Raw genomic sequence first — 17,227 nt, 5'->3', positions numbered from 1 at the left:
TGATGATGATGATGATGATGATGATGATGATGATGATGATGATGATGATGATGGTGATGATGATGATGATTTTCCTTAAGCCAAGTGACGACTAAATTGGTGCCATGCTTTATTTTATTTCATATCAAACATTTATCGTCCTGATCTCTTTCTCCTTAATTTTTGTGTGTCTGTTACTCTCTTGTAACACTTCTAATCTTCATCACTTGTACGACCTTTTTTTATGTCTTGCAAGTGCGTAAAACTTACTAAGAGTAAAGAAAAACCCAAACCCTAAAGAGTTATTTGTTAACTTCTTGTTACCAGACAGCCAGAGATGCCTCCCTCCTCCTGTCTTCACTGTAGGGGTGGGGATGTAAAATATTTACCTTAGGTAGCGATCGAGAGGTGCTTTTACCAAATCGCACAACGTTGCCTTGTGATTTTCTCAAAAGAACTGCACTTCCAAATGCGGTCATGTAAGAACTATCACGAAGACTCATTGCTCTTTCTGTGCGAGATTCATTGCCATTTTCTTCGTGTTCATTTATTTGTTTCAGAGATGCTGTGATCTTCACGGATGGATCAGTCAACAGAGGAGTCAAATCGGGCTGGGCCTTCAGTGTCAGAGTTGATGGGGTAGTAATGAAAAAGCTAAGTGGACATCAAGTATGTGTATGGAGATAAAAGCCATACGTGAGGCTCTACACTGGATCAAGAACACAAGCCATCAGCGAGCAGTAATCATTACTGACTCTATGAGCACACTGCAGAAGGTACAGAAAGGGATGCTGTATGCGAAATGGAAGGCTACGATCACGGAGAGCAGCCTGGAAAGAGTGGCCTGGATCTTCTGCCCAGGCCACGCGGGGGTAACAGGCAACGAGAGAGCAGACAAGCTGGCAGGAGAAGCAAATTTTGAGGGAATTTGACACTGGACCCACCAACCGTCCTAACCGCTGTAAGGAAAAATTTGAGGAAGAATAGGGCGGATAGCGGTCCCCACACTCTAGGATTACTAGGAAGATTGCAGGAGATCCAAAGGGGAGAAGTGAAACACAGCCACCTGTGCGGACCAGTCCGACGGATCTCCAACCAGATTATGATGGAGACTAGAAGCAGACAGACTCTGGGATGGATCCTGAAGAGGGGAGGAGAGCAGAGATGGACCTGTTCCGACTGCGGTGACCACAACACAGTGGACAAGTAGGTCAACTAAGAAGTGGACGGTGCAAGACCGTGCCCAATCACACGAAGTTCAAACTTGCAAGCGAATGATTATTTTTTCTGAAGTCCACCTAAGCCTGTAAAAATAATTATACTTATAACTTTTTTGAAATGCGCATTTATTTGCATTGTCTCGGAGCTTTATGACAGGACCGTCAGCGAATCTACAAAGCGCATAGATAGTAAAACAAAGTGGAAAGAGCAACAGGGCAAAACTAGAATGGGGAAGGGATGTCGGACATTAGGAAGGAGAGTGGCAAAAGAACTTCTGAGGGATAGTTAAGGTGTAGGAATAAAAGCCCAATTCTTAGAAAAGCCCTCCTGGAAGCTAACGTACGGGTAGCGATGAAAGCCATTATAAGGGCTGGCAAAGGGCCGGGATAAAAGCTCGTCTGAGGGAGAGCGGAAAGGAAGGGGAAAAGAACCCTGTAAGGGCTAACGAAGGTCGTGCCCCCCCCTCAAACTCTTTGAGGGTTGACGAAGGTACTTAGGAATTAAGGGGGCCTCCCGGCCAGAGAAGAGGCAGGGGCAAAAGCAAAAATCCCTCTGAGGATTTCGGTTAGGGCTAGGCGGTCTAAGAAAACCTAGGGTAAACGACTATCTCAGGACAGTCGAAAGGACGACTGTAAGAACTATTCTGAACAGTAGCGATGTGGAAGTGCTAAAGGCCACTCTGAGGGCAAGTGAAGATGGCGAGGTCAAAAGCCCTTGTAGGGCCTAGAGGTTAGCTAAGGGTTTGTATTTGTGTGTGTGTATGTGGGTGGGGGGTATGTGTCAAAAGCCCTTTTTGGGGCTAGCTCGACAGATGACGTGGTGAAAAAGGGGGTGGGGGTCGCGGTGATAGGACAAAAGCCCGTCTGAGATGGAAGGTGTGTGCAAACGCTCGAAGGGGCCTATGTGGGCCATCGAGTACGGACCTTGACCAGAGACTCCCTGGCCTTGACAAAAGCACTTCTGATTAGTAATCATGGTGTTCAAAACCTTGCTAAATAAGCAACTATAGAACTTCTTTATAAAACCTTACGTATTTATAGCAAATGCACAGACTAGATGATATATTATTTTCAGGTTTGGTTTTATATTGCATTTAATACGAACACTTATGAACACTGAAAAGGGTTGAGAAAGAGACCTGTCTACACCTTCCACACCCTAGCTGGGTGATTTTTACCAGCTCGAAGTAGAACATAGGCCTACCGGTACTAACAGTTGCGGTGGAAATTGTAGGCCTACGTTGGAGCTGGTGCTTCTTAAACCCAAGGATACAGCATAGACTAAGACGATTTTTAAGTTATAGTATTCCTGTATATATAAAATGAATACAGCTCAGGATACACCACTTTAATTTTTTTTAAAATTAGTAACAGTTTCTCACAATCAGAAAGCATGAATATTATGCCCCCGATAACTGTTACTACCCTCGAAGCATTAAAAAATGCGAAGTAAATATTTTCTGAAAAATCCGCTGCATAATCAGCATCTACCTCTTCTTCACAAGTCAACATCCTTCTTCTTCCTCTCCTTCTCTCCCCTCCCCCCCTCCCTACTCCTTTTCTCATGTTTCCTCCTCATTCTGGCTGGACCCGAAATCTCTGTCCAGAGCGACTGCCCGATTTGTTCTCGTTCTTTTTTGCTGTTTTTACCAGTTCATGTTTTATAGATCACTTGTTCAAGATGGCGGTCTCGTAGTTACCCGTGTAAACAAAATGTTCTCTGAGACAGACAGAAAAGAAAATATAGACTAGTTTGAAGATCACTGAAAGAACAAAAAAAGGTTCGATGTGTCGAAACTTTCTGCAGAGGATTGTCTGTCGATAAACATCAGTTGTGTTGAAATATTAAGGTAGGCTTCTTTGAATGCTTTCGGTGCAAACAAAGCTCTCGTAGTGCTCTACTCTTCTGAGATCACAAGACTCGAGATTTTACAAGAACAAGAAATGATCGCACCGAGTACCAGTAATGAGTTCGTCAGTTCGGGGTCCAAAAACTGACCTCTGACCTGTTTCAAAACTAAAAACGAAATGTGATGTGCTCATGCTTTTGACACTTTATACTCTATTGTCCACGTTACTTTTAGATTGACATTAACTTTCATTAAGGCCTGGACTTGGACAAAAGATCATCAGGGGGGAGGGGCATGATAAATTTTAATGGCTTAGGCATGACGAAGAGGATTCATTTAACTTTAAGTTTTACCGGAAAATAATAACATGAGTGCTGGCAGTAAGTCAAAGAGCTTTTGCTGAAGGAAATGAATCTTATTTTCTAGATCTATCTGATTATATTTATCTTTTTAAAATTAAGATCATCCATGTCTCTCTATTTTGGGCCGATTTTATAGTCTACCGTGCATTATGAACCTATGAGATTCCTGGAGGAATTAGCATTAATTCCCCTTTAGAAATGTAAGCCTGGGATATGGCTGAGTGCCATTTATGACAGAGATTGTAAAACAACCCCCAGGGCCTTGACAGACGAGCTACTATAATTGTCGCGCAGTAAATTCTGCTCAGAAAGTGTCGCTTACTTTTGTGTGGCAGCCACACCGGGCAACGTTTAACTCTAATGCTCAGTTCAACATGGACGATCGGAGAGTCAGGCTGGCTTTGGTCATGGTGATGAGAAGAATCTTTAAAAAAAGAAAGCAGCAAAGAATGGGTTCATCCCAGTAATTGTTTCTCACAGATTACTAAGAGGACAGTTTTACACCTTTTATGAAAAACTTCAAGAAGATGAGTCCAAATTCTTCAATTACTTTCGTTAGCCCAAAGCAACATTTGAAGAATTGACAACGATATTGACACCAAATGTTCAATTATAGAATTATTTTTTAAAAATTTCTTTTTATATTCCTCACTTGTGTTGTCCCAAATGCTGTTTCTGCTCTTTATTTCTAAAATCAAATGCTCTGTTTCGTGATAAAAAGATGTTTGCACTGGGAATATTGTCGTGTTGAATGAGAAGCGAGAAAAAACACAACTATTGTAGGAATACACCGGCAGTAATTATGCATCTCGTGTGCTTCACTAAAACGCTGCGCATTGCAGCGTAGCTGAATGTGGGCGACTCACGTCTGCTATACCTGGACTGAAAATAATGCCTGTGGCTTGTGTGACTGCTCCTATTGTCTACAGTGTATCACCAGACTGTGCAGTAATTCCTGCTGTGGTTTTTTTGTTTTGTTTTTGTTTTTGTTTTTTTTGGTAAGTGTTTTACGGCGCCCGCAGCAGCATACGGTCATACGAGCACGCGGGACACATTAAACATTTTCAGTTGGTAGGAAATTTTGAATTTTGCAAGGGTGGCGACCGAAGCCTACTTATATCGATTTTAGACCACCAAGGGATCTTTAACGTGCGCAACTAGTACACAGGACCTCCGAGATTTTTCGCCCTTGTCTGAGAAGGCTAGGTGTAGATCTTTCCTATCAGAAGATCAGGGGTGTGGCTGAAAGACAGCAGTAAGAAGGAACCAAGGAGTAGCAGTAGAAAGGTTGCAGAAAGATTCAGGAGCCCAAAGGAGGGGGCAAAGGAGGTACCTTTAAATGAGAGGTGAACACCTTAACCTCCAAGCCATGAGAGCCCCCTGCTGTGTGTTTTACATCTTGTCTGTCAATGCCCCTAGAGATATTTTTTGTCTAGTCCTACCATTAACTTCCTCTTAAAATAGTAGTGGAACTTCCACGATGGAAGTCCTTATTACAAGAATTTTTCCTTACCGAAAAGCCTATTTTCAGGAGAAACTATTTAGAACTAATTTAACAGCAGAACATTTTGTTTACTTTTTAATCTTATACTAAAAAAAGTAAAAGGTTGTAATGAACGTACATATATTAATTTTTATTAATTAAGATGTGCACAGATAGGCTATGTTACAATGTCTCCCTAATTTTTGCTACATTGTTGAATTGTCATCAGTAAAAATAGAATGCATTTTTTTTGCTACAGGTAATAGCGGAGACTAATCTTCGTAACAGAGCACATCATGCACTCAGAGGTTGATTAAAAATCAAGTGACCCCAGGGCATTGAAGAATTCTAGTGTGTATACACTTTTTCTCAAACCTCTGCTGGATAATCTTCCAATGTTTGATTGAAGTGACTTAGTTATACTGATAAAAAACTGAAAACCTATCGATAGCAGCTGGCTTTGGAGTGGTATTGAGCTCTATATTACAGGTTCAAGCAAAACAAAAATATCTGGCAAAAATGTTGTGTCAATTTTTGTTTTGTTTTGTTTATAGAATGGTTCAACTTTAAAAAATTTATTCGTGTTATAATTTACAGGCCTCTGCTATGATGGCGGGGCGTACAGAGTTTTTTGTCAAGATGAATAGGCTGATTCTGCCTGAACTTGAGAGTCAGTCTGCACCTGTGAGATTTCGACCTGTGTTTTATGACCCTCACCTTGTGGAAGAAAGACAGCTTGATGTGGAAGATGAGAGTGATCAGTCAGATGTAGAGACAGAACAAGGGAAAGGAAAACATCCTTTACCTCATTTCTTCAAGGTGATGCTTCAAAAGAACACTACCATTGCTTCACTCTAGGTAGTATTAGGATGTCTCAAATTTGTTCATTTCATCTAAAGAGAAGACATGTGAATGATGGATATTTCAAGATGTTGTTTCTGAATAAACAAATCAGAGGTTATAATTTTATGGTCTGGTTTTGCTTCCTTTCACGCCAATAATTTATTCCTTGACTATCTTAGAGGGTTAGGCTACTGATTAATTGTTGTCATTTCAGGGTGGTGGAGAACCATGAGCAGCATCACCTGGCTTGTGATCAGTACTATTTAGTATACATTGATATCTATCAGTATAGAATAGAAACAAAATTTATTAACAAACAAGGAGTTCTAAACTTCTTATAAATGAGTTGTTTTTAAATGGATTGCTCAAAAAGTATATCTATGCAGCATATTGTAAATCTTTTGATTGTTTTGACTGAAGATTGTGGATGTAGCATCAGTAAAACTGTGCACTTGTTGCTGGACCGATGAAAATGAACAGTTTGAGTACAACTGTTATTATTATATGTATGTTTTGAATGCACATAAACAGCTTTAGAAATATGCTCCACATTATTCTGTAAACTTCTCTTTTAGGACCCCCTGGCTGGACCTTCTGCTGATTTGACTAAAGAAGACACAAAACAGGATGAAGTGAGTACACCTTTGAAACTCATATTTTCTGTGTGCTTTTCTCCTTCTCTGTTCACTCTGTTCCCACTCAAGATACCCCAGTGTTTACTTTTGTAGTTTCTCGTACCGTTCAGACTATACGGTCCCCCCATCAGGGCAGTGCCCCTGACTGAAGTTGTCTTTAGGCCATTCTCAAAGGGGGGATATTAACATGTTCTTATGCACAGTAGAATTGTAAATGGGCTGATTTACCAATTTCACGCTCATACTGTGCCGAAACAACATATGGGGAACTGCTGCTTTTTCTTTCCTCATCCTTACTATCGTCATTTTTCTTCTACTTCTTTTGTATAATTCTTACTCTCTTGTGAACTGCTATTTCCGGGGTGCCTTGATAGTTGAAGCAGACTTTGTGCTGTTGAGGCTAGAGAGGTGAGCAAAGTAAGCCTGATTCCCCGTTCCCCGTTTGGACTTTTCTGTTGATATCCACTCCTTGGCACTCATATGACCTATGCATTTGCAAGTGTCGTAAAACCTTACTAAAACAAAACAACTGACAATATGAATTTGCCATTTGCGAAGGTACTCTAACAGGAGTGTCTTAAGAGTTTGCATCATTTCACTTTGATGATCTGGTCGAACTATTGCCTGACAGCGAGATTCTGTCAAAGGCACATTGCAAGGAAGGGGAGCGACTTGAGTGCTCACCAGTTGTTAATGTTTTATTTACCAAGGAACTGAAATTGACAGTACTTATCATAAGAATGTAAAAAGTGATGCTTCGATTTTTAGATACAATAAGTCTAATAAACATGATCAGTGAAAGGTTCTTGAAAACGTAAACTTCAGTTGTACATTTCTTGTTCTTTATGTATATTATTAAAATAGCTATCCTGATGATAATTACGTGGATGTTTAAAATCTGGCATATTCTTCTTGTATTTTTAACTTTTCTTCAGGTTTTGACTGATATTGATTTCTGCTTTCTTCAGCCTTCTTTTATCCACCTTCTTTAACACTTTGCCCACATGGGACACCAATCAACGAAGGTAGAAGCCGTCCCTTTTTCCCATGGGACGCAAATCGGCGACAGTGTGATATAGCAACTAAAACATTATTATAGCAATGATCTCTTTTTTGACATGCACACTTATTAAAGTTAAATTTCCCTTCTGGATGGTTTGTGTGGCCTTTGAGGTCCAAAATCAGTTTATATACAACAATTGGAGTAATTCTTTTTTTAAATGTCGAGTAAACCTAGCATGAGTGCTGCTTTACTCTTATGCCATGATGAGAATCCGGGTGATGAATGAGGTAGATCTAATGTTTTCAGTTCTGATTCTAATTCCATTTTTGGTGAACATTCGATCATCATTTTTAATTTTCTCAGTACACTGAAATTTTAATAATGGTTGGGGTATTTTGCCGAAATACAGGTGTATTACTGATGTAGTTATTCTGCATCCTGGTCCGTGAGGATAAGTGTTGTGCACTCTGCGTACTGCATGGGTGGAAAGTGTTAAGTAAGAAACAGAAATCCATTCCCTCTCGTGAGGAGGGGGTGGGTGGGTGGAGGGGGGGGATTTCTTAATTGGGACCCTGTACATTTCTTGGTATGTTCCAGTTCTAGTTAGTAATCTCTTAGTCAGGTTGCTTTTGCAGGGTCTGACACCTGTTAGAGATAGATGTCTTTGATTCTTCTCTCCTGGTTTCATCTTTGAGAGCATGGTGTTAAACACTGGCATTTAAATTGAGATCCCAGATCGGTATTGCTTCAGTTTCAGTCTACTGTACTGTTGGAAAGTGATTGCATGTCAGAGGGAATGTCTGTCCCCGGTATTTTAAAAACTTGTCTCTAATAATGTCTTTGCTCTTTTGAGCTACTTTGGACCAGATCAAAACTACACCATAAGTATGTGCTGCGTATCATCTCCTCCGTGTTGTGAGACCAGCAACAACTTCCCTGTGGCACGCCTCTTCTTCTCATGATGGCATGTTTTTTTTCTCCTCTGTTCAGTAGTCATCTATAATGACTAACCAGTTTCAAACATGCTGTTATAGCAGTGGTTTTTCTTGACAACCATTGCTTAAATTTCGAGGAAAATGATATCCTGACTCTCAACTTGAATGGTTCTCAAATCAAGATGCAACGGTTACATTGGAGTCAGGAGCCCATTGTTTAAAAAAAAATAAATGTGTCACTACCCGGCGGAATCAGGCGCTCATCAGTTTTTAGACATGTAGAGTTTTTGGTACCATCTTCATCATCATTGCCTTTCTCACCTTGCACCAGGGTATAGGCCACGGACAAACACCTTCCACCTTTCTCTATCCTGGGCTAGCCTCTTGATGTTATTCCATGTCTTCCCACTTTTCTGTACATCAATTTCTGTGATTCTTCTCCAGGTTCCACGCGGTCTTCCCCTTGATCTCTTACCCTGTGGGTTCCAATCCAAAAGTTTCTTTGTTATGTAGCTGCCTGACTTCCTGAGAGTATGTCCTATCCGTCGCCACTGCCTTCTTCCTACCTCATCTCTGACTGGGATCTGTCTTGTTTTCCTTAACACTTCCACATTAGTGACCTTGTCTGTCCATCTGATCCTCAGTAACTTTCTTAGACACCTGTTCAAGAAAGCCTAGATCCTCTTTATGCAAGTCTGTGATGCGTTCCATGTCTCACATCCATACAACAGGACCGACTTCACATTTGAATTAAAAATCTTCAGCTTTGTCCGAAGTGAGATATCTCTGGTCTTCCAAATCTTATCCAAAGATATGAAAGTAGCCTATGCTTTTCCAATGCGGGACTTTATTTCAGCACCCATTCCTCCATCTCTGCCAATTATACTCCCAAGATAGCAGAAGGATTCAACGTTTTCTAGTGCCTTTCCTTCTATTGTGACCTGCTCCTTTCATTGTGCATCTGTCCTTAGGACCTTTGACCTTCAGGGGTGGATCCTCAATCCGACAGACTCTGATATGCTGTTTAAAACTGAAATCTTTGCTTGCATCTGTTCCTGGGTGAGCGACAGAAGCGCCAAGTCGTCTGCAAAATCCAGATCGTCCAACTGTGTCCATGGTGTCCACTGTATACCCTTTCTGTGTCCTCTGGTGGTTTCCTTCATCAGCCAGTCGACTGCCAATACAAAGAGGAACGGTGATAGTAAACATCCCTTTCTCACACCAGTCTTGATGTCAAAGCTGTCAATGAGCTGGCCATCATGTACACCCTGCAACTTGTCTCTCCGTACATACTCTTGATGAGATTCACCAACTTCTGTGGCATTCCGTGGTGTCTCATTATCTTCCATAGTGTTACTCGGTCTATACTGTCAAAGGCCTTCTCATAGTCAAGGAAGTTGATGATCAGCTGGGAGTTCCACTCCAGGGACTGTTCCACAATCCACAATAATACTCAGCGTAGCAATCTGGTCAGTGGTTTAGTGATTTTTCCGGAAACCAGCCTGTTCATCCCATAGTCTTGGATCCGTTGCTGTCTTGATTCTCTCCAGAATGATTCTGTTAGTATCATCTTAAAGCTTGTTTATTTGTCTTGCTTAAGATGAAAAAAAAACCCAACTAATGTATCTTGAATAGAAGTCGAGATGTTTGCGATTAAAAGAGGTAGATTTTAGAGGTAAAACACGCACCAATATGACCCAGTGCAGTTGCGAGCACCATAAAACACTTACCAAAAAAAAAAGGGTGAAAAAGAGCTAAAACAAAAGAGAAAATGACCTCCCAAATTTGGTGATTTCCAAAGCTTGAGATCGAGAGTCTTTGGAAACAGTAAATTTACTTTTATTTGTGCCTTTAACCAACGTTTTTCGGTAAAATACACACAGAAATTTGTTTTAAAATGAACATCCAAGGAGTGGATCCAAAAAACAAAACAAAAAATCAACAAAAATGTCCAAACGAATGGAAAAATGCCTATTTCTTTGATTTCATTATTTTGACAAGTGCCTGAATTCACCACGGTGCCTCACAAATGTACTGCTGATCTGCATGTGTGACAAATCTATATATCATTATAATACTTATAAAGAATAGTTTTGAAGTGCAAGGCATGAACGGATTCTTAAAAGAAGTCTCTTCTTAACAGCTGTCTTAGAAAAGTAAGTTACATACTACTCACACTATAAAAAAAAAAAAATCCTGTCTTTATAATACTTCCTGTTCATTGATCTGCAGATATCTAGATTTTCGTGCAAATTCTTTGGAAGTTTTTCCAATACTGAAAAAAAGAGCCCAGGTATTTTAAAGTTTTAAACAGGCTTTTGCTTGACCTTTTTATCAACACGAATAAAAATCATGAATACATTCAGAACACGTTTCAGGTTCTTTTTCCCAGTGGTGGAACATATATGAGAATCACTCCCCCCCCCCTTTCCTTCCAAAATATTAGAAAACATGGAGAAAATAGGTCTAGTGTGCCTGTGAGGGTGACAATAAGTTTTGTAGCTCGAAACGTATCACAGCTGCTGTGCCTCCATAATCACTGAGGATGTAGTTTTGATGTTTGCAAAATATTGTTTGCCTGATTGTGAATTGTTTTCTCTCTTTTTTTTATGTAGACTGACACAAATTTGAAATTGGGCCGAAACATGCGGGCAAGCAGTGGACTGATCGGTGCCACAAGACAAAAGGTGAGAAAAATAAGCAAATTGTAATAAGGTATTCACAAAGTTTTATTAGTAACTTAACTTTTAGTGTATGGAAGGTTATTCCGTATAATTTGCACGCAGCCAATTTTGTCTACCAATTTTTACTCATCATAATTTTCCTGTTAAATCTGTTTGCATAGGATGAATGCCAAACGGAACAGAACTGAATGCTCCATGCAATAAATGTAAAGTCTGATCATTGATGATTTAGATTAACTGGGGTTTTGTTGACTTTTCTTATGACTATTAACTTTAACAACCAAGGGATGGGTGGTAAAGTTTGTTTTTTACTTTCCTCTTGCAAAAGGTAGTCAGTTTTGCAGTGACTGGCTGTATTCTGTATCTCAGTAGCCTATTTTTTTTCTTTCAAGGTGTCTGTGATCGTCTGAAAATCTCACAACACAGTATTTAATTAAACTTATAGTTTTGTAGTTTTTGAAAATTGGAGGTACACCCCTCCCCCGCCAACATCCTCTTAGACACCTTGTAACTACTGAAGCTGTCTGGTGTCGTATTTAGATGGTAATTGCTTTCATCCTTTTGCCTTTAGGACATTCACGAGTTAATGAACACACGGAGACAACTACTGCAGCAGCAAAAGGAGCAAATAGAGCTGGTGAGTGAAGAGGAGAACTCTGAGCAAGCTGCGTCCATTCTGGTGAACAACCTCCTCCTTAAAGGCTTCCATATCTCTGCTCCGAGTGACTCGTCGCTACCTTCACCATTCCGTCTTCCTCAAAAGAATGAGGTGTCCAGCGAAGAAGAACTTCAGGCATCAGCAGAGAGGCAAAAGCTGATAGGAGCTTTTCACAGGGAACTTGTTCGTGTCCATGCCAAAGATACGTCAGATGGGTAAAAGGTTTAGAAAGTTGCTGAGAGTAATTTCGCCTCGTAATTTTCCTTTTCACTTTACAAGAAAATTCCTCAAACTTGAAAACTATATATTTTAAAATTTGTAGACATGAAACTTGCATAATAATCTCTGACGTACTATTTTTCATTTAAACTAGATTGAATAACTTCATAGATATATTTCAAGCACAGAGAGACATTATCAATATATGTATCTTAAAAAAGAGGTTACCGTAACATAAATGTTTTAAATTTTCAAATCATTATGTAAAGGTTAAAAAGGAAAGAAAAATGCTACTTTTTTAATCTGGTGTAAATTTTGGTTACAGTGGTATGCATATCTGAAATAATTCAAAAATAACATTGTGTCACAAAATACATATAATACTGCTTAGCACATCTGCAAATAAGTTTGGACATTAAAAAAACCCAACCATTGCTGGTCATCGCAGTAGTGCAATTGTTGAGCTATGTTCATCCTCGTTTGCTCAAGGACACACCTCGGTGGCCTCCTACCGTACTTAATAGTCATCATCATCAACATTGCTTGACATTATTTTCGAGCCTTCATCGCATTAATCACTAGGCCAATATATATATGCCTTGCTTTATTTCCTTTTTCAACAAAATTTTTCGTGACAATTCTTAAGATTATATTTATGTCAATTCAGAATTTCCTGACCTAGTGAAGGTTTCATTCAGTGATGAATGAATGTTTTTTTATTTGAACGAAACGAGAGGAGCGAAGAACTGAAGACTGCAGGAAATTTTTTAATTGATGTGACTGAAATTTTGTTGTAGGATTTAGATCATTAAGGCTGCCTTGAATCTACCTGTCAGCTCCAACCTGGGTTTAGTTGGATACACCATCCCAGAAGATCTTCTCCTTAGCTTTTCCAGTAAATGGGAATTGCTTTTTGAACCTTTCCGCAATAAAACATTCTGTCTCTTGCCATTCTGCCTGCCTGAGTTGTTTTGATGCCAAGCCAGGTTTTGTATGTCTTGTTCCCATCCTCTGTTAGGTCTCCTCTTCCTCTCTTTGCCTCCAGAATATGATTTTCGAGTGAATCAAGACTGAGGTACTCGATAAAATAACTTCCTGGCTCGGAAAACTAACTCACCAATTCTGTGTGAAAAAGCAAAGGACCTAACCAGCACACCATGAATGCTGGTTGAATATATCTTTACTTGTATTTGTGTGGATAGATTAAATTGATGCAGTAGAAGCCATATTATAATGTGATCTGCAAGGTCATAAATGTCTAACATGTTGCAAAAACTTCATACACTGGAGTCCAAAATACCTGACTAGGACATATATTTTTAGCTTCAACCATTTGACTTGATATCACTTTTTGGCCTTATTAATCCAAGCATATTAAAGTGAGGCTAAAACTCAATTAATGTTTATGGTTTTGAGGCATGCTTTGAAAATTGACAATAATATGTGCTCTGGATACCATTGTTAGAACTTTTATTATCCTCTTATCTGAAGGTAGGGTTTACTAAACATTTTCTTTGATATTTTATTTTTTTTTAAAATTTACTGCCATTCCATTTTTTCTTTATACTTAGTAGACTGAGAAAATAGGAAGAGTTCAAATAGGAATAATAGAAATTTCTTAAACCATATGACCCAACGGGTCCCTTTTAAAGACTTGTCCTGTCTTTTGAATTTGACCATTATTTTACATTGATATCTGAAGTAAAGCAGTTGTTAGTTTTTTTCAATGTTGTTGTTATTGATTATTTATTTATTTCTGGAGTTCTCAGTTCAATAGTCTCTATTGATGGTTCCCCTTACCCATTTAGCTATGTTATACCTGGAATCAAAGAGAGACTTGAGCATTACATGTGTAAGGGAAAGGGTGGAAAGAGGATTGATACATTCTTCTTTGAGCATATTTACCTGGTGTTGTGAACAGGGCCAAAATTGTTTACCAACAGCTTTGAACAGAGTTTTTAGACACGTTTTATTTGTGACACCTCAATGCATTTTGTTCTTTTTGGGTATATATACACAAACATGTATGTACACTTGACTTTTGTCATGAAATGTTATAAATTAATGAGAGGTCTTTCCACGCTCAGATGTGTACAAGCAAAGATTCAGTGAATGACTTCTAGAGCTGCTGCAGTTGATGATGTTCAAAGGCATATGATCATGAATGTCAACAGAGGATTTGCACTCTCTTTGCTTTTCCTTGCTAATAAATTGTTTAATTAAGAGTCTTTATGTTGATCATTGGTCTCCTCTTAATCTGTGTTGGAACTTGTCCCTATTCTTAAATTCGAGTTAGCTTTAGTATAGACATTTCATTCTATAACATCCCAATCCTGAATAGAAGCACAGCTTCTTTTCAGAATCAATACCAGTGCCTCATCGCTGGTATCGTGTGGGTTCAGCACAGTAGACTTCTCTAAGCTGGGAGAACTCTGTTTGAATGTCATGTCTCTGTATATGGCTTGAATAAGTTACTTGTATTGTATTCTGACATGCTGCATACCTGAGGTTTATAAGTGACCTATACTTTTATTATCACAGCCATTCTAGTTGGGCATTTTGCCAGGTGCCTGTTTTTAGGTAGATTCTACCTCAATGCTGTGTAATTTCACTTTGGCTGGGGATTTTTTTTTCTTTAGCTAACTGGCTGTTCTACATTTAATGGCAATGTTATAACTTTTCAGTTAAGTCAAGCCCATAAGGATTTTTGGTCACACAATACTGAAAATGCTGGTAGTGGTAGAGTTTGAGTCTGCATAAAGCTGGTATTCGTCTGATCAAAGCTGTGGTGTGAGCTATGTATCGTTTTGATTCAAGCGGAGAAGAGGTAAACATTATTGTATGCAGATCGTCTGGATCACTATGAGTCTAATTTAAACTTATGTGTGGATAACATTTCCTGACATCTTGATACTTTGAAATGCTCTATATTGAAATACGAGTAAAATATGAGGTATGGATGGCAATTGAAAGTTTTTCTATCAAGTAAATCAAGTTACGTTACACCTCTTGAGCCTTATCTTGTTTATTTCTCGGATTTGTTGTATGATTCTGATTCAAACAGTACCTTTATGACAATAATATTTGAGATCTGTGTTGTTAAACAGATATGAATTTTTGACCTTGTGAAATCCATTGTCTTTACAACCTGTGCATTTGGTATGTGGTCACAGCTTTTACTTATTTCATTGCGTTTCAACTTTGTTATGTACACCTAGGAAACTAGCTTTACTTGTATTCAAATGTTGAGTGTTTGATTGTTGCTGATATATACTTCCTTTACCTGTGTAGATGTACTCAAATTGCTTGTGCGGGGTACCAAAAAAAGATTTTTGTGATTTACTATACGTTATAGAACTATTGTTTGGTATTTTTATGTATAATGTGTGTATTATATAACTGCCTGTTTATACTGTTGTGATACTGTTTTTAATAAAGAGAGAGAGAGAGAGAGAGAGAGAGAGAGAGAGAGAGAGAGAGAGAGAGAAAGAGAGAGAGAGAGAGAAAGAGAGAGAGAGAGTTTGTGTGTGTGTGTGTGTGCATGCATGCATGTATTCGTGTGTGTATATGTGTGTGTGTGTGTGTGTGTGTGTGTGTGTGTATGTGTGTGTGTGTGTGTGTGTGTGTGTGTGGTGTGCACATGCGTGCGTGCATGTGTGTGTGCGTGTGTGTTTCAGCAAGTGCATTTTGGAAGGTTTGGGTGTGGTGAGAGAAGTATGAAAGAGAAAAGAGGTGGATAATAGAAAAGATCAGGTGTGTCTGTTGGAAAACTGGAACTCGACTTTCATATCTTTCCTTGTGATATGAATATCTTTTGTGGGTCAAATCTGCTATCGTTTATTTTGATTGGTTACACTGATTGAAATATGTAATTCATTATTATGAATTTTCTTCTTTGTTTTATATTTTCACTCCACCATGTTTTGTCTATATATAACCTGACACTATTAGACAGAAATGAGAAGACCCAAATGTTTGTTTCTTGTTTACTGTTTCGGTTTATCCAAAGTGTTTCTTTTTTTTTTCATTCTCTTTTGAATTAGTTTTCCACTCTTTTTCAGTTCCATGTAGGTATATCAGACTGAACATGTATAATGAACCAAAGCACCCTTCAACCACCCTTGTTGCATTCTCACTTATGGTTGCAGCCTTGACAACTTATTAGAAACTGAATAGAATGATGGTTCATGAGTTAGTTTCAAATTTGGTAGTGCTCAGAAGCTTTCGGTTTTACATTTTATCATAATTTTTGGAACAGTTTTTCTCTTGGCCTGGTTCTCTAAAGGAGACCTTTCAGACCAAAAAAAATACAGTGTCTGTGTTTTAGTGGTTAGAAGCTTTGCTGTCGCATGCAGAAGACCTGATTATGATTACCCTGTGGGGAGAATAGTTATAGAATAGAGTGTCTCTGTGTCTTTGCTGGACGAAGAATTCCTCTCAGCCCAGGCTGCCCTGACAAGCGGGGTTGAAGTCTGTGCCTTAAATGATCTTAATTGTGTTGATTGGGGCGTCAAACACTTACATAAATTTGAAAAAAAAAGCAACAACGCCCCCCCCCCCCTCCCCCGTTGTTTTCTGCTTCTGTAAGACATAGATGCAACCCATCTGTGATCTCGCAGGTGACCCCAGATCTGCACACTAAGTCAAGTACATTAACATTCTAAACAAGAGGGGGGGGGGCAACTTTACTTCTACTGACATTGATCTATTGGAGCGTTAAACTTTAACAAGGGGGCTCTTGTGGTCTAGAGGTTAAGGTGTTGGTCTCTCATTCAAAGGTCCAAGGTTCGAATACGGGTAACAACCGAACAATTTTTTTCTCTAAAATTGTCTTCTTTCACCTCCTTTCCTGGTCTCTAGCAATGCTCTATCGTCTGATTTCGTATCATCTTTCTGTCCCCACCCTCTCTCCTTTGCCCCCTCAGCTCCTGACTCTTTCTGCAGCATTTCTACCGCTACTCCTTGGCTCATTCTTACTGCTGTTTCAGCCACACCCCTGATCTTCTGGTGGGAAAGATCTACACCTAGCCTTCCAAGTTTAATGTGTCATATGACCTTATGCAGTTGCAAGCGCGGTAAAAAAAACTTACCAAAAAAAGAAAAAAAGAAAAGAAACTTTAACGAAACAAGAAAGAAAAAAGCGACGTTGTGAATGAGGATGTCATATTTATTCCTTCGGGAAGAGCGTTTATATTGATTATTATCTGACATGAAGCAAAAACAAGAGAGAGTATTACACGAGGATATTATGTGGAAAAAAAGACACAGCTACTTGTACTCATGGAAGAAAGCACTAGTACTAAATTCATGCAGGCGTCATTTCATTATGTACAATTATCGTTTCTATTTGGTGGGG

At 39.1% G+C, this 17,227-nt stretch overlaps 1 protein-coding gene across 1 annotated transcript; it reads left to right on the top strand.

Annotated features, from left to right (window-relative positions):
* Nucleotides 1–2,791: 2,791 nt before the first annotated feature.
* On the top strand, nucleotides 2,792–15,360 carry LOC101847238. The gene is made up of 5 exons (XM_005112326.3): nucleotides 2,792–3,049; nucleotides 5,492–5,713; nucleotides 6,313–6,369; nucleotides 10,926–10,997; nucleotides 11,566–15,360. Exons 2-5 carry the CDS (start codon nucleotides 5,501–5,503, stop codon nucleotides 11,869–11,871), a joined length of 648 nt encoding a protein of 215 aa, XP_005112383.1. The 5' UTR covers nucleotides 2,792–3,049; nucleotides 5,492–5,500; the 3' UTR covers nucleotides 11,872–15,360.
* The last annotated feature ends 1,867 nt before the right edge of the window (nucleotides 15,361–17,227 follow it).

This window comes from Aplysia californica, unplaced genomic scaffold, assembly GCF_000002075.1.
Source record: "Aplysia californica isolate F4 #8 unplaced genomic scaffold, AplCal3.0 scaffold01238, whole genome shotgun sequence".
NCBI lineage: Eukaryota > Metazoa > Mollusca > Gastropoda > Aplysiida > Aplysiidae > Aplysia > Aplysia californica.
This window is presented reverse-complemented; position numbering and strand designations above follow the sequence as displayed.